The sequence below is a fragment of the Exophiala aquamarina genome (genome assembly GCF_000709125.1).
Source record: "Exophiala aquamarina CBS 119918 chromosome Unknown aczIA-supercont1.3, whole genome shotgun sequence".
Taxonomy (NCBI): domain Eukaryota; kingdom Fungi; phylum Ascomycota; class Eurotiomycetes; order Chaetothyriales; family Herpotrichiellaceae; genus Exophiala; species Exophiala aquamarina.
In genome coordinates, this window is record NW_013550585.1 from 2060779 (window position 1) to 2081286 (window position 20508).

Below are 20508 nucleotides of genomic sequence, written 5' to 3' on the forward strand. Positions count from 1 at the left end.
TGCAAAATGAAGTGCTTGGCGCTTTAGGCTCCCTTAACCCCTTATCCATGCTCCTCAAGTTAACTTAGGCAAGGAAGGTGACTTACGGAGTACGGCGCCCACGTCCGCCTGGAGACTTTGTATGGACTCGCTTCAGCATTACACCGACCTTCCCCATACTCAGTAGCAACGTTTCAAGTGAGAATAACCTCAAAGGTGCCCAGCAGCGCAATTTTACGTCAAAGGTCCTAAGCAATGATCCGAGTCGTTGTGCAGCCATCCGGGCATGGCTCAAGTGGAACGTTCTTGCAATAGGAAACCTACTCCTCAACCAGACCGATATGTGAAGGTTGAGAAAGATGCAGCTTGCGCGGTCTGCCGCCGACCAGGATGCCGGCTTCAGTCCCACCAGACCTACCTGACTCACCGCCGTCGCGCAACAAAAGAGCTCGTCAACAGTCCTATAGGAAAGCAGCAGAGTGCCAAAGACCGCGTCCCAGAAACGGCATACGCTTCATCCTATGCTTTCACGCGAGATGCATCCCCATCGACTACACCCAGTCCACATGGCATAGGCTCAGGACGACTCAATGGATTTTCGGACCTTCCTGTACCCGGTGGACATCGAACAGACCTCCACCATGCGGTCTACAGTGGTAAGTCTTCAACAGTCAACAGTCAACAGGTTCATGTCTATTTTAGCCTAACTTCAACGTTACAAACACCTATCGACTAACCAGTGAACAGTTCTGAACTTCAAGATTGGCGCAGCCACGGCATTTCCCTTGCCCTCCGGATTGGCGGTCAATGATATAGGAGGTGCAATGATCATACCAGTCATGACAGACACTTCATTATGTCTAAGCGTGATAGCTGCATGGCAGGCGGTTCAATGCCTTGCTGGCCAGCTGTCTTCTGATACGCCTTACTTGTCATACGAAGCGAAAGCCCTACAGTCTCTGCGCAATCAGCTAGTCAAGCAAGGCAATGCTGGAATATCTGACGAAGCGATCATGGCCGCGGCGCTGTTATGGGCGACTTCCACCCTTTTTGCTCAACCAGAACCTCTGCAGCGGCACGCGAATGGAGTCAAGGCAATGGTCACGGTCCGGGGAGGCTTAGACACCCTGGGCCACGCCGGGGCAATCAAACAGTTAATACTCTGGGCTGATTTCCTTACCGCCCAATTTCTTGCAGATGACGTGCGCTTTCGGGACATTGGTGCAATTGATGTACTTCCTCCGGCACTATCCCGACTCCACAAATCAATATCAATCCCCAAACCATTCAACCAGCTCCGCCCCGAAACCGTGAAAGCTGCAGCCGATCTTCGCCTGCTCCTGGTTTCCCACGATCGTGCTCTGAAAACGGGACGCATATCGATTCCTGAATACAAGGCATTGATGAGTCTTCTCAACCAGAGTACTGTCGATCGACTTGGCCTCGCAAAAGAATACCAAGGGCAGTACCCCATTGACGAATGCGTCATTACAGCCATGAACCTGCTGCGACTGACGGTTTTGTTCCATGCAGCACCTCTTTACTCCATCGTGGTCTCAGTCATCGAACGACTCCGTGACTTAGTTTCTGATGGCGGTCCGAGGCTCTGGACCAATTTTCTAGACACCTTCATCTGGGTCTGTTTTGTGGGCCTGGTGAACCAATTTGAAACGCACAATCGCTTCCATTTCACCGACATGATCAGCAAGGCATTGACCGTGAAGTACAAGTCTGATTGGCCGGATGACTGGCAGGCGGAAGTCCTCTTGATGCTTCGATCCTTCCTATGGTCTGAAGCCGTTCTTACCGACCTATATTTTGACATGTGCCAGATGATCGAGTCGCATATCATCTCACCAGGCAGTACCATCTGACGAAATCGATGTTTCCAGCTGGTTCCGATGAGGATACCGGTTTCCTTTCCCTATACTATTATATCCTAATCCAGAATTATTAGCAGGCGGCTCCTTTCGCGCTGCATTGGTTAAAGGAATGAAGGTGAAGGGCAATTTTGAAAAATGATAATCATGATCGGATGGCGTCTTTGCAGAGCGAAGGCATTTTCAAGTACAGTAGGGAGTAGATGGTCTCAAAGAACTGGCTCTCTGCATCCAAAAGCACACGAGCAGTGACTCTCATTATGATCGCCAGTGCACGGCTTAGACCCGTGGGTTGCCGTGCCGCTTATATCGGCCCGGCCCGTACGTACTCGTATGTAGTTGATGTCGGTTATTCAGATCGGCGCCGAGGTGATAAGGATGTCCTGTACCAAATTACTAAGATGCAGCTAGCAGCCTTGGGGTGCGGAGCATACATATTATTGCTTACCACGCCTAACAAGCCACACAGTGTCTATCTCCAGCGTCGGCCGTCCTCGTCACTCCGACTCACTGCCAGTCTTCAAGGCCTAACTAATTCAGCAATGCTCCCCACGCCGCCTCAACTGCAGAATATCTCCATCATCATCGACAATGGCGTCGCTATCCTGAAATACAACCGACCCGCCGCGGGAAATGCGATAAACAAAGGGGTATTTGAAGTGAGCGGTCTACAGATTTGCGCCCCTGGCGTTGATGCCGGTGTTCTGACCCATGAGAAGGATCTGCTCAGCGCAACGTCATGGGCTCTGTCCAACGACGAGGTCAGAGTCCTCGTGCAGTCCGGTGAAGGGAAGTTTTTCACTGCAGGTACATCATTCTGTGGTGTCGGCCGGAGCGCAACTGCGTTCAAATCCGGGCTGTTGGCCAAGTCATAGGCTATTGTAACTAACATCGGCAGGCATGGATCTTGTGGACAGCGTGTTCGATGACAACGGCCAGGCACTTATGGATGAAAGTTTCGACATCCTTGGGTAGGTGTTTTTCCCTCTCTCACACAACCGTACATCCACGTCATCACCTGCTCTCAGCACAGCTCACATGCCCTCCCAGGAAATACCACGAACTGATTATCAACACCAACAAAATCCTGATCGCCGCGGTCAACGGGCCGGGCGTCGGCTACGGAGCAAGCAGCATTGCACTATTCGACCTCGTCTACGCGGTCCCCGACGCATACTTCTTCACGCCATTCGTGAAATGGGGACTCTGTGCCGAAGCCTGTTCCAGCGTCACATTTGCCCGAAGCATGGGGCGCCAGAAAGCGGCGGCGCTCCTCCTTGCCGATGAGCGGGTGTCTGCCCATGAGCTCGAGCGGGCGGGACTGATCACCAAGATCATCCCTTCGGAGAATTTCTTGCCAGACGTGCTGAAGGTAGCGCATCGTATTGCAAGATTACCGCCAAGATCGCTTGCGTTCAATAAGGAATTGATGATGAGGCCTCTCAAGCAGGAGTTGCTTGATGCCAACGAGGCGGAGGTCGCTGGGTTAAAGATGCGTTTCAGGGACTCAGAGCCGAAGGACGCCATCAGGGCGTTTGTTTTGTCGCAAGAGCAGAAGAAGCAAAGGGCCGGAAAAGCAAGGATATAGCACGACCCTCTCCAGATCATGAGATTTGCCAACACTTGCACAACTCCACAATCATTCATTCCCTGCAGTGACCTTTTGAATTGGCATGTATGCTCGAAACGAAACCTTCGATAAGTCTTCCATGACCCGAATTTCTGAACACGTCGAGGATCATTTGTTTTTCCTCGGAGTCTGTTTGACCATTGGCGCCATTCAGCCATCTCAGTGCAACAGCGATTGGAAAACCGACCATATGGACGCTATACGCCCCAGAGAGTGGGTGCAACAGTACAGGGATGGCTGCGGCGATCCTCCGACAGTATCTCATGGGGTCCCCGTGTGGAGGGAAATATGTATCAGGATCGGATATGCTGTAAAGTGTCCTGTAGACAATAATATATATCGCCCAGTAAAGGCACATGGTCTGGGATGCCGCGACCAGATCCAGCGAAAACAAAACTTGGTTGACGTTCGGGGTGTAGACTGGGTCGGTGATCCCGACCTGGTTTTGCCAGTCAACGAGCCGTTTCTCAAAATCCCAGCACCGGCGAATCAGCTCGAACTCGAAGGTTTTTCGGGATTCTAGATCGCGGCAAGACTTTCCGGTATCAAGGTCTTCCAATAATTCTGGGATGTCGACCAATATGTCGATCAATAAGTCTTTTGGCGTCTTCGGAATGTCTCGCCAGGAAATCTGTCTCCATGCGGGATTGCTCAGTACAGTCTTTTTCCGCATTTGAATTGCTCCTGTGGTCTTGTTGGTAGAAAATCAGTCAGCTCATGTGTTCTGTGGAAGTATTCATATGTAGAGTTCCCTTACGAGGTGAAATCTTCCGTCCACGAATAACTGGTGCAGATACCCGGAAGAAAATGCTTCAGGAGGTTGGGTTGTGATCACAGTAAGTTCTCTGTTAAGGTGTTTTCGCCAGTTCCGAGCCTGGACTAGTCTATCCTGATCATCTTGCCCAAGGAGGATCTGGTAGATCCATAAGAATCCTATGCCTATAGAGCTGGGTAGGAAAAAATTACATACCTCGTAAAGACCATAGAGTCTGGAAGTTACGCAAAGAGTGACTAGAGTCGCTGCCTTGGGTTCGGCAAGGGCAGTTAATATGTCCTTTAGAGAACTGATATAGCCCTTGAGCCCCTGCTCCTTCTCCCAGACGTTGTTTTCCGCCCGCCCGCTGTTGTGAGGCACACAGCAATCATCGTCTTTCGGATCGGCTGTGACCTGCTGCTGAGTTGAGGTAGCGTATTCGTCCACCCCCCATTTGTATACCGGGTGACATGGTTAGGAAATGGCCTCTTCTCGGGAAGATACGTCCTCCAGAAGATATCAAAATACCTTTCTTCATGGGCAGATCTCGCCAGGGCGTTGGGAAGAGTGATCTGCCACTCGGCTGCCTCGCCCCGATACCGTGGGGGAGACCTAGTTGTAGAAGTGACGAAGACGGTGTTCCGTCCGTATCCATCGCACTTTAATCTTAATTTCAAACAGTGCCTGCAAAACGGTCGCTTTCGGTCACACTAGAGAGGTCGCCGTTAACCATTCTGTGCATGACGCAGACTGGGAAATGCAGGTACTTACACCTCCTTTCCTACGGATTCGACAGGTGCCGCAGCTCTTTGATCTTCCAGGAACGCCCACCATCTTGCATGCTGCAGTGACAGAAGAAGGGCTGGATCTAGTGGTAATCGTTTAAGGGGCACGGAATCATTCTCTTTTGGGGTAATTAAAAGTGGCCAAAGAACGGGTCACGTGGCGCCGAGATATTAGAAAGGGCTTGACTTGAAGGAATCTAGAAAAAGTTAAGAAAAGTACTTAAAAGAAGAAGAAACCTAAGGAGCAAGTAGAATACTCTAGAAGACTAGTAATTAAGAGGGAGTTAAGTCCTAAGACTACTAATAAACTGAGCCTAATAGAATAGTTAGTAGCTATCCACAAAGATAGGCCGTACATGGACCAAGCTTACGATAAGCAGTAGAGAGAGGGGGCAGTGGGACTGGATTCCGGCAGTAGAAAACTACAATGGGTTCATCCCACCGACAGCTTCGCCGGGGTGGTCAACTTGGGACGCTTGAAACAAAAAGGACGAGCAAAGTCTACAGCGGTGACTGGCTTGACTGGGGTCCCGCGGAAGTATGAAAATGGTGCTCAGGAAAGGGACCCCGGATTTCCAGTTTGTCTTCAAGGGCTGCAACTGCGGGAAGACCGTCAAGACCGGCTTATTCAGCGGTGAACCGATACCACTTACGATCGGCCCAGGAACGTGGTCAGGGATGAGACTGGCAGGACACTGGTGCAATGTGCCACAATTCTGGGGAGCGTCATGGACCCGGGGGGCGACGTGGTCAGGTTTAGAAGGAATCTGGTCCGCAAGCTTCAGCCGAATTGGAAGATCAGCGACCCCAGCGCGAAGCCTGCAGGATGGATGTCTTGGGTGACAGGATTATTATTGTAACATTATTGAGTATATTAGGTTCATCTTTATGGGTTGTCACTCAAGGGAATGGATGGGGAGGGAGGAGGATGAATAACAAAAGGGACCTCCAGGGATCATATATGCTTGTCATGATAACGGTTTCTAGTTTCCAATACTTTTGAGTTCTCATTAGGACTCTAGCTTGCCTAGTTTTTGGTATCCTAGCCAAAGACGAACAGAATGAAGTTCACTTGCCAATCATTTAACCTCAATCCATACCAACGTGCATGCTATTACATAGAAATAGCTTTCGATAAGGCGTTAGCCTCATGTTCATCATATTCGAAGGGCGGTTCAGCCAGAGTCATCATAAGGGGGAGGAGTGTCTCCATTGTCTAGAGCTGTCCGGGCGGCGGTCGCTGTGAAGGGAATTTGCGATTGGCGGTGGCGCTGTTGACTTCCTTTTGGCAGCCCCTTGGGTCGCCGAGACAGGAGTAAGGCGCCTGGCTGAATGGTCATTTGCTGTTAGAAATCACCATCTCTGCTATGTCACAACACGCCACTTAGTGTGTGCCGCCGTCCTCGCTTGGATCCTGTATGGTATATGCTGCTCGCGATGCAGAACGGTCCAATGTATGTTCGGTTCAAAGTCATCAACCCCACGATACCGTCCGAGGTTCATGCCAGTTCTGAACTGGACCTCACCGGGTGCGATAGGAACCTTGTACTGGACCGGCCAAACCTCCAAGATCCACCAGCGTGGAGCCTGCACCAGCTGATCGTTCAGGGATGACATGGCGTCGTAGAAGTCCTCAACTTGCTCTGATGTCCAGTCTTCGTCGTTTTGGCTCTTCAGGTGGTAGAACTGTTCCCCATTTTCGACCTTGTCGATGGAAACCAGCTTGGAGCGCCGAATGGATTTCGGTGGGAGACACTTGTCGTATTTCTCGAGGAAGGAGGGTGGGGGACCGTGGACTGGGACATTGAGTTTTCTGTACTTGGGCCATAGCGTGTGTACGTCGAGGCCGAATTCAGCAAGCTTCTTGGTCTTGAAGATGATGCCGGTGTTGCACTCGAAGGCTTGTCGAATCATCCACCGCAATGGGATCTGGGCTAGTTTATGCCGTTCGACATTCGCCACTGCGCCTCCACCAACGTCAGCGTGGGCGCCTGCGAACCACACTTCGAGGACGTCGGTGTCGAATGTCTCTTCCGCTTCTGCTAGTCTTTCAAACTCCTCGTCAGTAACGTTAGGATGGTAATCTTCTCCGTATCTTGCGCGTGAAGCCCATGGAGGCGCATCATTCTGGTTTGTGGAGATGCCGAATGCGGTTTCGGCTTGCTGTGTGTCATCCAAGGCTTTGTGTTGATGGCGGCAGACCTTGAACTTAGCTCGCCGCTCATCCAGCGCCATTGCGTGCCTAAAATAGCGAGCCTTATTGTTTGGCGTCGAACTCAATGGCAACTGCCGGGGGATTAAGCCCACACTAGCCACGCTGTCGAAGCATCCGATGAAGTGAACAGAAACATCGATGCAGAATGTCGCCTTAAAATCCTCACTTTGATCCCAGCCTTCGGGCGTATCATTCGCATAGAACTCGTAGGCGAAGGCAATCTGCTCAATATTCCGAGGAGGCAAGAGGCCGACCTTGTGAACCATGCCCGCTAAACACCGGGCAGTATACGCTCCTCGTGAAAAGCCGAAGATGCAGATTTTGTCACCTTCTTTATAGCTGTGCATCAAGAACTGGTATGCATCTCGCACGTGTAGTCCAAGTTCTGATCCGACTGCCATGTCCAGTGCGGCGGAGACACCAGAACTGAGCCCGCCTTTGCTATAGGTCCCTATTCCGGCTTGGTAGTAAGACACTTGACATGGATCATCTTTCTTGAGGGCGCTGATCAGGTGAACAATGTTGCTGTTGTCATTGTCGAATTTATCACCAGTCCCATCCAGACATACAATGATGGTACGACCTTTAGACTCATGCGCCTCTGCGTCTTTTACAGCTCGGATGTTCTTTGGAAGTTGAATTGGCTCCACGTCATGCTCCCCCTTTGCTTCAGGTTCTGAGGGTTGTGGTGTAGGTGGTCGATTGAAGAGTGATACGTTATCAAATGATTGCAATGGATATACTTGGCGACGCCAGTGCTTGATCACCTTGGATGCAATTTCTCTATCTCGGGACGAGGGAGCATACAGTTGATTTTTGTCCTGCGGCTCCGTTTCTGCTGACGGCGGGGGTGAAGGAGATGGTGATGGTGGAAGCCGCAGACATGGGATGCTAGCTGATGTTTGCAAGGGATAGAACTGGCGAGGGACTGGAGTTGATCCATCGGTAGTTCGTTTTCCCTCTGCATGGTTGATCACAGGTTCTCCATAGGTATCTTTTGAGCGGTACTCTTCCGCTGGTGGGGGCGGCGTCGATGACCTCTTGAGGTTTGCCATGCTTGCTGCCGACTGTAAAGGATAGATTTGACGACGGAAAGAACCGGTGGTGTTGGAAGTCTGGGTATGTTTCCGGACGTCATCCAAAGGTTGATCATGTAGTTGGCCTGCGCTGACCTCTGCCGCTGATGCTTCCTGGGCTGTTGCATCTTTCAAGTTCATTAGACTCGCTGGTGACTGCAATGGATAACCCTGACGGCGCTGTGGCTTGGCTTCGTTGCGCGTCTTGAATGGCTGCAGACTCGTCGACGCCAGTCCAGCGTCTGGTGTTGGGTCGTCCTCTGTAACTGATGGTTGCGATTGTGCTTGTTCCTTCAAGTTCAGCACGCTTGCTGGTGACTGTAGGGGGTATGCATCACGACGGAGAGTCCGAACCTTTCTCAGGACCTTTTTAGCCTCCTGAGTTTCACTGGCCACCGCTCTGGTTGCATCAGCATGTTCTCTATCTGGCGATGCTGGCGGGGTTGGCGAGAGCCTTAGACTGGTTATACTAGCGGCAGTTTGCAAAGGGTATGCTGGTCGTTTTAGCAATTTATTATGTTCGGCTGAGTGGGCGTGTCCGGAGAGTTGTGGTGTTGAGGTCTTGTTAGTGCTCTCTGGGCCGGCCTCTGATGAGGGTGGTGATAGTAGGCTAGCTACAGGTACCTGTAGAGGGTATGCTTGTCGTTGAAACGACGTGCCTTCTTCACTAGCTTGGACATTCTTGACGACTTGTAGCGCAAGTGTGTTAGTTGCATGATCTATCTCACTGCCTAGCACTTTTCCTGAAGGCGATAGTCGAGCTTGCTCGCTGATGAATTGCTTCATCGGCCACATTTGCCCGTCCCATGCAGCGCCTTCCTGAGAAGCTTCTCTGTTCTCCTTGATATAGTTTGAGGCTGCCCCATTTGTGAGGCCTATTTCGCTTTGAGATGGAACGTCTTTTGATTCTTGGGTAGACCCATTACTCATGGTTGAGCGCAAGGGATAGACCTGTCGTTTCCAACTGTTCGCTGGCAAAGCATCCGTGCTTTCGTCCTCAGTTGGCTCGACTTTGGAATGGACTGCCTCATCAGTTGTCGAATTTTCAGCCAAATTTTCCGTCGAAGCTGTTGACGAAGCTTGCGAGATTGATGTCTGTTCGAAATGTTCTGATGCCACCTCCCTCAGTGACCAACTTCGCGGGGTTCTCCTCAGTATCCTTTTCGTCGCCACACTTGGATCAGGCTCTTGAATTTCAGGGACTGTTGGGTCAAGTCCTTCCTCTGATCCTGTTGGTGGTGAGTGCGATTCTTTGAGACTCTCCATTATTGCTTGCAGCGGATATGTGCTTCGAGTGAATGGAGTCAGACCGTCGGGGACATGGGTCTCGTTGTGGTGTGCAAACCAAGGGGAGGACCCCGTCCCATTTATTTCACCTGATGGCAAATGGTGTTGGTGGCTGACTGATGTTGGCGTTGGCGCATTTTGAGGCGGCGAGATTGCGGTGGAAGATCCGACAGGAGTTTGTGGGTCTTTGGTAGACTGATGTGAGGAGGCGCCACGCTCATCTCCTGGATTCGACTGCATCAAATAATGGGCTGCTCCTGTCTTTGTCACAGATGGATGCCAATTGACTGAAGCATTGGGGTCTTGCTGCAGTTCTGAATGTCTAGCCGGGGATGATGAATTCATCTCGCCCAAAGTTGCAATGGTTGGAGGTACCGGCACTGACTTCTCTGAGGCATCTTGCAAGGGATACCTGGGTCGAGACCACCGATGGTTCCTGGTCTCGATCATTTTTAACCTACGAGTCTCTGGTTTCGAAGTTGTATCACAGCAGAAACAACGAAATAATGAGGGCGGCATGAATGATTGAGGGAATATTCGAGTCAACCACGGAACTCTCGGGATACCTCAAGCATCCATAATGGTGTTTTCGGGCAGCCCCAAGCATGTGCAGATATTGAGAGCAAAACCCACCATCCATGCCTGAAGAAGGACAAGTTGCTTCGCATAAACGGGCAGCTTTCTCCCAAGCCTGTCGATGTACTGGCCCGTGCTTTAGGGTGGCTATTCAAGAAGGGAAGTTGATCCTCAATTATCGGGCGATCACATACCTTTTCGGTGTGTGAGCGGAGCTTAATGTGCATGACATACGCCAGCATCTGCCATTTCGTGATCAAAATCGTTTAGATAGTTTAGGTCGCTTTGGCGTCGAAGCGGTATCGCCCAATTCAAGTCCCCATCGAGGTTGTATGGAGACATGACGCTCTTCGGGAGCGGATAGTTCCATAGCCGTCAGCCCTTCAGATGGGGAGAAGAAAAACGAGCAGGCCTCTCTCTCAGCTTGCGGCAGATCAAAGGCTCGGCAATCAATCGGTGACGCGGAGAACCACTTTCCGGAGCATGCTTATGTCAATTCTTCGATCTATGAGATAGGCGAAGTACCTATGATACTCAGCTGTCTCCGCTTTTTAGGTCAAGCTATGCAGCTTCTTCCCGATTCTGTCAAGAATCGCCAGATCGAGGATACAAGGTTAGCGAATCATCTACCGCTTGTTCCACATTCTCCCCAACCTCCATCTTCAGCCCCGCGGATGTGCTGGCATTGTAGCCTAGTTAGGGCATGCGGATTGACAGCGGCACCCCTTTATTTATCGAGGGCTAACGTCGATCATACATCGATGATGCACACCGACAACCAGTAGCTCCAGTACAATGCATCTTGGTCTCACCAATGCTTGTCAAATGTCAACACGCAATAGCAAAGGACCTCTTGGAGGGTTGCCCGAATCACGATTCAGACAAATAGCTTTACTCCTCATGCAAGATGACTTCCAACACCCTCACTTCCTCCTTATCGACTCAAGTTGGCGGTCTTAGGATTCATGTCTCTTATTCTGTCTGGACTCGTAATAATGGCTAGTGCCTTAACCGCTTTGTGGCGGATGATATGGCGGGCTGCTCCCACTGCACCGGATGGCAAGACCGACCTCCATGAGGCGGGTGGTGCCTCAGATGAGAAGACGTCGGTCTTCCATGACCTTCTACATCTGGGAGGAAAGAACACAAAGACCATGATTCAGGCTTTCAATACCCTCGCATCCGGAGAACCACTGGATGACAAGAAGTGGTTGCTCGAGCATGGTGTCTCAATGCTGCAGTCCTTGCCATTAGACAGTGGACTAAGCGCCAAGGTCTCTGGTGGATTCATCAAGATGCTATGGCACGACCTACCTCATCCCCCAGCAGCTCTCGCTGGGCCAGAAAATCGGTACAGAAGGCACGACGGAGGGGGAAACAATCACTGGGACCCCGAGATGGGCAAGGCTGGCTCTCCGTATTGTCGAAGTGTTCCTCCTGGGAGACCAAAAGGCCCCAATTTACCCGATCCAGAGCTGGTGTTTGAGAAACTCCTCAAACGGACTGGTCCGTTTCGGCCACACCCTTCCGGCTTGAACAGGCTCTTCTTTTCCTTCGCCACTATTGTCATTCACGAGTGCTTCCAAACTTCGCGCTCACAACAATGGATCAATGAGACTTCCAGCTATGTCGACCTCAGCACACTATACGGCAACACAGGCAAGGAGCAAAAGCGAGTTCGAACCTACCAGAATGGCATGATCTATCCGGATTCAATTGCTTCGGAACGAATCATGCTGATGCCGCCTGGAGTCATTGCGGTTCTATTAATGTTCTCTAGAAACCACAACGAAATTGCTTACTCTCTTTGGTCCGTCAATGAAGACAACAAGTACGGTGATTGGGATGAATTGACTGAGGAGCAGAAGAAGTGGTAAGTCCAGTGAAACCGATGAATTACAACTTGTCTTACATGACTCAGGCAAGATGAAGACATCTTCCAGCTCGCCAGAAACATTAACGTAGGATTATTTGCCTCGGTGGTCCTTAAAGACTATGTTGCTGCGATCCTCAACACACCGCGCGCCAATTCAGAGTGGTCTCTCGATCTAGGAGGTGAGATTAAGGTGCGAGGCGAACGTGTTCAGAGGGGTGCGGGTAGTGTTGTTTCTGTCGAATTCGCTGTGCTTTACCACTGGCACGCCGCCCTAAGTGCCGCTGACGGGGAATGGATGGAGGATATTCTCAGATCCAACCTCCCGGAGCTGAAGTCAATTGACCAGATGACACCTGAACTCTTCCATAAAGTAATGAAACAGGAAGGACACAATCTAATGTCAACGCCGCCGAGAGAATGGACATTCAATGGCTTGAAGAGAGGTCCTGATGGGAGGTTTAGCGATGCAGATCTAGGTAGGGTCATCAAGGATTGCATTGAGGAGCCGGCTCATGCATTTGGCCCACACGGCACACCTGCAAGCTTAAAGATTGTGGACATATTAGGCCAGCTCCAGGCCAGAGGCGTTTTCAACGTCTGTAGTCTGAATGAGTACTAACTCTCCGCTGATATCTTCGAAGACAAGCTAATTGCGGTGCAGGTTTCGAAAGTACCTGAACTTGAAGCCATATGAGACTTTCATGCAATGGTGTGAAGATGAGGAAACTGCTCGAGCTGCCGAACTCTTATATGGCCATATCGATAACATGGAACTGTATCCTGGATTGCAGGCAGAGTGTACCAAGCAGCCCATGCCCGGAAGTGGTGTGTGCCCGGGGCAGACAACCGGTCGTGGCATCCTGGACGATGCAGTGTCTCTGGTCAGGGGCGACCGATTTCTCACCTACGATTTCAATAGCAGTACGCTTACCAACTGGGGAATGTCCAAGCTGGCTGGCAGTGTTGCACCAGGTTCGTACGGCGGTGTCATGCCGACTCTTCTTTTTCATGCGCTTCCTGGCGAGTTTACCGGTACATCAACCTATGCCCTGCTGCCATTCTACACACCTTCAGCTGTGCGAGGTATCCTCGAGGGCAACGACGTGCTCCAGCAATATGATCTCCAACGACCTGCAACCAATGCTACTAAAATTGTCGGCATTCACACGCAAGAAGGGTGTAAGAAGGTATTTGAGGACCGGGACAATTTCCGTGTCATGTACCAGGCTGCCATTCGCAACTGTACTAATGGTCATGACTTCATGATTGGCTGGGACCAGCAAAGAAAGCATGACGAGCGTTCGAACTTCCTCCACCGTGCCTTTTTCGAGGAAGGCTTCGAAGCCCATGTCTCGAAATACTTCCGGAAGACTGTACGAGATCTTATCGAAAAGAGCTCCCTGTCCTATGTGGATGGTCGAAAGACGATCGATATAATCAGAGATGTCACAAATGTGACCCCAATCCTATGGATTGCGGAGCGTTTCGCCATCCCCCTCAAGTCTGAACAGCACCCGCGCGGCCTGATTACCCGGGCCGAGCTCTTCGACCTCTACCTTGTTCTTTTCATATATCAATCCTTCAACATACTCCCGCACTCAGAGTGGAAGCTCCGCGAAGCTAGCAAGAAAGTTGCGCCTCTCCTGCGCGGCATTCTACATGGACACCTCTCTACCCAAACTGGCGGCTACAAGGAAGTCTTTGCTGACTTCGTCGAAAAGGGTACCGCTTATGAAGTCGGCCCCGATGCCGATCGTCTCTATAAAGAGCTTGCTAAGAGCGATCTGCCTGCTGGTGATCTTGTCGGCGACTGTATCGGCATGGCCGCTCCTGTAGCGGGCAATCTTACTCAGCAGGCCTCCCTCCTCATTGATCTGTACCTCAGCCCGGGATATGAGAAGTACAAGGCACGAATCGTCGAGCTTGCTCATCGCGAGGACGCTGCCGCAGACAAGGAGCTGCTCGGCTTTGTGTACGAGGGCATGCGCCACGCCGGTGTCGTGCCAGGCCTACCGCGTGTAGCGGCACAAGATATCACGATCAAGGATGGTCAGCGCGGCAATATTCGCATCAAGGCAAACCAGACGGTCCTAGTTGCCACTTCGCGAGCAGCCATGGATCCCGTCGCTTACCCACATCCCGAGGTTATTGACCCTCACCGCCCCATCTCCTCGTACATACTATTGGGCCATGGTCTCCACTTCTGCTTCGGAGCCCGGCTGGTAGCACCTGCACTTGTCTCAACGCTGAAAGAAATATTCCGTCTTAAGAACCTGCGACGTGCACCAGGCAGACAGGGTCAGTTCAGCACGATTTCTCATCAGATTGCAGGTGTGAATATGAGATCGTACCTCGACGCGAATTCGAAGGAGAGTCCCATTCCAACAACATTGACGCTTGTTTACGACGAGGAGGAGCCTTACATAAATGGCCACGCGAATGGAAGCGCTTAGAAGCTCTACTCTTTCACCTCTGACTCTGGCGTAGCTTCGTTAGTCTATAAAGCAAGGCCATAGCTATGACGTTAGCTCTGAGATTGAAGCACTCACTAATTCGAGTAATGATAGTAAGCAGCTTTGGCGGAGAGCTCACATTTAGCTACCTCACAGAAATACAATAGTAGTTGATTAATTGATTAATTAGTTCCTACACCTAAAAGGTATTATAACCCGAACCGCTAGAGTTAGAATGAAGGTCGCGACTTTTGAGAGGCTTCGGCGTGTTCAGTAGACACTTAACTCACCTCTTTTAATGTCACTAAGCTTCGTGAAACCCATGTCTAGCGAGGAGGACTGTGAGATAAACCACGGTATTGTGGGGTACTATGAAAAATGCGATGTTTGCCATTTAATATTAATATTATGGATGTCCCGTGAAACTAAACTGACTAAACTGCGTAGCGTGCCAGTGCCTTAAATAATATATATTTTCTCTCTTCCTAATGCTGCCGAGTGCAAGAACATGAACGAAGTGTACGGAGGGCCTACGTATATCTATAGATACCCGTGCCCGCCCGAACTCCTCCCCCGCACTCGCCCCGTGTCGACCTCGAGGTTCGGATGAGCCCATTCAAGCGACACAGTTCAAAGTAAAAATTCCCCACCTTTCAAAGGATGAGGTATCATGGTCCTTGCTAAAATGTGAGAATGGGTACAGAGCGAGCTACTGTTCGAAGGACCAGGAAAAGCTGCGACCAGTGCTATTCCCGAAAGGTGCGCTGCCATGGCAGGGTTCCTGGCTGCGAGCCCTGCCAAAGGCTCGGTTTCGCATGTACTCTCTCCCAGCGCACCACTTCGGAGAGCGAAAGCGTCTCTTGCGACATGGTGACGAATCAGCCCCGAAAACTTCGCGGCGGGAATGCTTGTCTACAGTGCCGCAAACAAAAAAGTCGCTGTAACCAGGGTGTCCCTCAGTGCTCAAATTGCGCGAGGAAGAAGTGGGCATGTGACTACGGAACTCCTCACCGACTTGAACCGTTGGACGTCCAGGACCATAGCGACGTACGAGGATATAGCGCGCCTTTGATGTTGATGCCTGACAGCGTTGCTATGGACCCAGCTCTAGAATCCTTATCGCGCGGTTGTGGTCACGCGGAAGTCGAAGTTGGTGCTACAGTAGCTCCCGACCTCAACCTACCGAACAGCCCTGTCATCTTTGGACCTGACCAGTTTACCAACAACCTCGTCGAAGAATTCTTCAAGGTTCTCCATCCAGTCCCATCGTTTGCTTTCCTCCATCCAAGGTCGACTAAAGAGCGGCTGCTGGAAGGCTCGCTTGATGAGGCATTGGTTTTTGCCATATGTGGTATCACCATTTTTCATCGAAAGATGGAGCCAGCGGCCCAAGCACGAAGTCTAGCATGGATCTCGAGGAGCGAGGAACTGGTCCTGCAGCTTCTAGAGAGCCCCAGTATGGCACGGCTTCAAGCCTTGGTCCTCTGTGTGGCATACCGCATCGACACTGGCGCTTCGCACAGAGCCTTCATGCTTGCTGGTCTTGCTGCTAGAGCCGCTACAGCAATGAGACTTAATTACGAGAGGCATGGCTTGGATTTTGTCAGCAGCGAGGTACGACGCCGCACTCTGTGGTCGTTGAAAATCCTAGAGCAGTATTTCTCGATTGGCCTACCCGAGTACGAGATTTTGCCATTTGAAAACGTCTACCTACAACTTCCGGGTGACGAGGAACACTTCCAGGATTCGGCGTCATCATCGTACACAGAAGGGGGCGCGTATCGGCTATTTGTCAGAATGACATCGATACGAAGGGACATCATGAAGTTGAATCGCGCACTCACAATCTGTGATGAGCCCTTTCCCCAACTCCCTAAGCTGATACGCAGCCTGCATAATGAGCTTAACCAATTACAAAGTCAAATGCAGGCGGGCTCAAATTTAACGATGGCAGATATGGCGCAGGTTGTCTCGAGCCCTTGGCTGGCCAGACATCTGGTCATGCAGCTGTCATGGCATCAATGCCGCTGCGACTTATACCGCTTACTGCTCCCAGGTTACCCCGAAGCGGCTCCTGCAATAATCCTGGCCGGTCTCGACGCAGAAGCCACGAAGGGGGCCGTTCAAATGTGCTCCGAAAGTTCAACTTCCATTATTCAAAAGCTCTCGGATTTGAATTCACATTGCACGCATTCGCCAATTTTGGAGTACGATACAGCAATTTGCGGCTATCATGCCTGTCGCCTCGTCTTATTTCTCGCTTATGCCCAGCCAGAAAGCTCTCAATTATCCAAAGAGTATGCTATCAGCCGAGCAGAATTGTGTCTGGCTGCGATTAAGCGGTTTTTCCGCTATTCGGCGCCTGTCGGTCTTATCCTGAAAGATCTGGAACGGTTGATCTCCACATGCAGCTCTTCTCCTGGCGACTGGACCCATCTCATCTTCAGATCTCCCTCGACTGAGCAGAGCCGTGACCCGGTGCTCTCTGAAGCGGCAAGGGCGAAACAACGCCTGGCTATACACAGTTTGTTACGACAAGCAGAATTCGAGGACGGGGAACCATCATCTGGAGCGTCCCCATATAGTGCTACCACTGAGCTCCCATCGAATCGACAACGCAACATGTACAGGGTTCTCTCCTTCGAACAAGATAGAGGCCTTCGATTAAATTCACCCCTGGTCTACGTGCCGAACCCTAGTGTGGAGGTCGAGCAAGCAGATCGACATGGCTCCCCGTCCCCATTTTCTTCTCAACCACTCCTGTTCCCTTGACGTGAGGAAGAGCCAGAAATCAGAATCCAGAAACTTCGCTGGAAACACGCGGCGCGAAGGTCTTAAACCAGCGGGAAAACATGGCCACTTCAAAACCCGGTAGGCGTCAAAACAATCACCGATGGGCCGAACAACGCCCTGACCTCTACTAGTTGCTGTTATATCTTTTCCGTGGAATGGACTTCAGAGACGCAAGGTAGAATCGGCACGTTCGAATCATACCACAAATACTTTCGCCGAGGCTGTGGATGAACTTTGAACAAGAGTCTCCGTGGCCTCCAATACGATTCAATTCTACTTCGTGGCGGCGTAGCGGGAGACCACCTGATCCTTGCGGATGTCGGCCCCGAATCACGGCACGGATGTCGGTCTCTTCGTGTCGGGGTACACACTGGAGCATCGATCAACCAACCCCACACTCCCCAGGTTAATGCCGTGAGAACTCTTCGGGCTACACTAGAATCAGGCCAGTGGCCGCGGGCAGGGTCCCAAGACTGCTGGTCGAGCTACTTATTCTGAAGATCCTGCCTCTCGAGGTGATTTTTGAGTCTTGCGTGCAACGGACACATCAATAATCTGCAGGTTGCTACCTTTTCACGCAAGCATCATGCCTTCCCTTGGGACCTTCAGGGCATTCTTTGTCGTCGCAGTCTGCTGCATTGGCTCGTTCCTGTTCGCCTATGACACGGGCATCATTGGTGGCGTCCTCACTCTCAAGTCATTCCAAGACGATTTCCGTTACAGCAACGTTCACAAGACGACTGTGGCCTCAAACTCCAACAGTCTCCTCCAGGCTGGAGGTGCGTTTTTGTTACTTGGGATTGGATAGCCCACTGACGGGTTCTAGCGTTCTTCGCCTGCTTCTTCACGTGGCCATTCACAGCGCGATATGGCCGCCGATGGTCTATTGCCCTAGCTTCTATCATCTTCTGGTATGCCCCTACTCACCTATCCATTTCAAGGGCTTGGCTTTCTTGGATCTTGAACGACACCTGATGGTTTTGAGCGGCTCCCTTCGAAGTCTGACGCTAATACTCCCGGACCATAGCATCGGGGCGGTAGTTCAAACCATCAACACACATCACCTTGGAGCCTTCTACGCTGCTCGAGTTGTTTCAGGTATTGGTGTTGGCATGGCCACAGTCATGATCCCCATGTTCAGTGCGGAGATGGCGCCTAAGAATATTCGTGGACAACTCGGCAGCATGTTCCAATTTTTCTTCACGCTTGGAGTCATGACCAGCTATTGGGTCAACTATGCTGTTTCATCAAAAATGGCTTCTGGAACTCGTCAATGGCAAGTTCCGATCGGCCTGCAACTTGTCCCTGGCGGGATCCTCGGTTTGGGCATGCTTTTCCTCCCGGAGAGTACTCGCTGGCTTGCAAAGCGTGGTCAGCACGAGCACGCCATGAAATCGCTCATCTGGGTTCGTGGTGGCGATAATGAGGAGGTCCGCTCGGAGTATGTGGTCGTGCTCCCCAGTGAAGCCTTTGCTGACTATGTCTAGGATGAGAGAGATTCTTGCTGGAATCGATGCAGAGATTCACGCCACTGAAGGATTGACTTGGAGAGAGATGCTACTCCCTTCCAATCGCTGGCGTGTCTTCGTTGTCGTCACATTACAGATTGGGGTGCAACTTACCGGTAATACCTCGTTGGCCTACTATGCCCCTCAAGTGTTCCAGACGGTTGGCGCTGGCGACTCCAAATTGCTCATCAGCGGCTTTTTCGGAGTCATCAAGGTTGTGTCATGTTTCATCTTCCTCGCCTTCTTAGTCGAAAGAATTGGCAGAAAGGGTGCTTTGATGGGTGGCGCAGGTGCGATGGGATCTTGTATGCTTATAGTAGCATGCCTTACTGCCACCCACCCACCCTCCAAAGACCAGAAAAGCGTGTCACCGGCAGGCGCTGCTTCCATCACCATGATCTATCTCGAAGCAGGTATGGCAATTGTTAAAATTATTATTTTTGGAAAATCTCAGCTAACCTATTCCCTAGCGGCGTACAACATGTCATTTGGTCCAGTCTCCTGGTTGTACACTGGCGAGATTTTCTCCAACCGCACTCGAGAGATCGGTATCGCCATCGGTACCGCCACGCAATGGCTCTTCAACTTTGTCTTCTCCCAGGCAACGCCACATGCGGTCGACAACCTCGGATGGAAGACATTCCTAATGTTCGCCATTTTCAACTTCGCCCTTGTGGCCTACGCTTGGTTTGTCATCAGAGAGGTAAGAAATGACCACCCTTGCATTTCTACCAAAAGACGTATGCTAACGAAGAGGCTAGACAACTGGAAAATCTCTAGAAGACATGGAGGCTGTCTTCGGCTCCGAAAAGACTCAAATCAAGGCCGTAAATCTAGAAGCCGCGGAGCACGAGCTAGCAGACAAAGGATTGATAACCTCGCATGTCGAATCAAAGACTTCAAACAGTTCTCGATAGTATATGACAACTCCCATCTAATTTCGGGGAGGAAGCATTCAAGCAGCCATTGTGATCCAGGGGAAAGTTGAAGTGAGAAGTGAAGGGATCGCGATACAATCGAGGAGACAATTTTGTGGAGGGACCAGCTCTCGTCTTTTGATGTGTCCATATGTTGTACATTTGCCCTGCAATTTCTAGCCTTGAATAGCATAAAGACTAGACATGTACTGTCAAGGGCAATGAAGCAGGAGAGAATATACTGAGCTATCGTAACATTCCATTGGCCGCTTCGCCACTTCCGACGAGTTCCACGTGTTTACTACTCGGGATCAGTACGCAGTAGACGACAGACACTTGCCGCTGACTCGTGCACGACTCAAGCTTTTCTGGAACAAGCGGAATATGAGTCGGTAGCGACTGGGATTCACGACCGACGGCCGTAGTTCGACACAGAACATGGGCTTTCGACCGACAGCCGTAGTCATAGCTCACTTTCCCCTTTTCACACTAGCGAGGCGTCAACCAGCCTCCGCATAAACTGCCCCACGCGAGCACCAGATTTGCAACGCACGAAAAGACAGACTATATGACACATTATCATGACGGGGTGCTCCGTGCGGAGTACCAATTCTGTGACTCGTCGGTCTTCACAACGTGATGCTGGCGATACCCTTGCTTAACGCTGCATTGCCGTTGCTAGACCTGGCTGGCTTCCAACGCGGCGGGACCTTGACTACCGCTTCCCCAGACTGAACTAAATTGTGGAGACCAACACAACCGTCATTGAGATCGATGGG

General features: G+C 51.1%; 8 protein-coding genes across 8 annotated transcripts; 5 read left to right on the forward strand and 3 right to left on the reverse strand.

Moving 5' to 3' along the window:
• Window positions 1-265: 265 nt before the first annotated feature.
• On the forward strand, window positions 266-1853 carry A1O9_04340 (uncharacterized protein; the record flags this gene model as incomplete). Its single annotated transcript, XM_013406632.1, has 2 exons — window positions 266-635; window positions 727-1853. The coding sequence occupies 2 exons, from the start codon at window positions 266-268 to the stop codon at window positions 1851-1853; spliced, it is 1497 nt and encodes a 498-aa protein (XP_013262086.1).
• Window positions 1854-2759: 906 nt separating this feature from the next.
• On the forward strand, window positions 2760-3447 carry A1O9_04341 (uncharacterized protein; the record flags this gene model as incomplete). The annotated part of the gene is made up of 2 exons (XM_013406633.1): window positions 2760-2830; window positions 2910-3447. 2 exons carry the CDS (start codon window positions 2760-2762, stop codon window positions 3445-3447), a joined length of 609 nt encoding a protein of 202 aa, XP_013262087.1.
• Window positions 3448-3502: 55 nt separating this feature from the next.
• A1O9_04342 (uncharacterized protein) lies at window positions 3503-4162 on the reverse strand (the record flags this gene model as incomplete). Its single annotated transcript, XM_013406634.1, has 2 exons — window positions 3503-3809; window positions 3846-4162. 2 exons carry the CDS (start codon window positions 4160-4162, stop codon window positions 3503-3505), a joined length of 624 nt encoding a protein of 207 aa, XP_013262088.1.
• Window positions 4163-4734: 572 nt separating this feature from the next.
• Window positions 4735-5077, reverse strand: A1O9_04343 (uncharacterized protein; the record flags this gene model as incomplete). The annotated part of the gene is made up of 2 exons (XM_013406635.1): window positions 4735-4953; window positions 5015-5077. Coding segments are annotated over 2 exons (282 nt in total), but the record flags the coding sequence as incomplete, so codon positions are not given.
• A 1316-nt stretch (window positions 5078-6393) lies between these two features.
• Window positions 6394-9585, reverse strand: A1O9_04344 (uncharacterized protein; the record flags this gene model as incomplete). Its single annotated transcript, XM_013406636.1, has 1 exon — window positions 6394-9585. One exon carries the CDS (start codon window positions 9583-9585, stop codon window positions 6394-6396), a length of 3192 nt encoding a protein of 1063 aa, XP_013262090.1.
• Window positions 9586-11177: 1592 nt separating this feature from the next.
• Window positions 11178-14511, forward strand: A1O9_04345 (uncharacterized protein; the record flags this gene model as incomplete). The annotated part of the gene is made up of 3 exons (XM_013406637.1): window positions 11178-12055; window positions 12104-12670; window positions 12720-14511. 3 exons carry the CDS (start codon window positions 11178-11180, stop codon window positions 14509-14511), a joined length of 3237 nt encoding a protein of 1078 aa, XP_013262091.1.
• Window positions 14512-15606: 1095 nt separating this feature from the next.
• On the forward strand, window positions 15607-17283 carry A1O9_04346 (uncharacterized protein; the record flags this gene model as incomplete). Its single annotated transcript, XM_013406638.1, has 1 exon — window positions 15607-17283. The coding sequence occupies one exon, from the start codon at window positions 15607-15609 to the stop codon at window positions 17281-17283; it is 1677 nt and encodes a 558-aa protein (XP_013262092.1).
• Window positions 17284-17890: 607 nt separating this feature from the next.
• Window positions 17891-19729, forward strand: A1O9_04347 (uncharacterized protein; the record flags this gene model as incomplete). The annotated part of the gene is made up of 6 exons (XM_013406639.1): window positions 17891-18083; window positions 18131-18215; window positions 18332-18745; window positions 18792-19225; window positions 19283-19515; window positions 19574-19729. 6 exons carry the CDS (start codon window positions 17891-17893, stop codon window positions 19727-19729), a joined length of 1515 nt encoding a protein of 504 aa, XP_013262093.1.
• Between the last annotated feature and the right edge of the window lie 779 nt (window positions 19730-20508).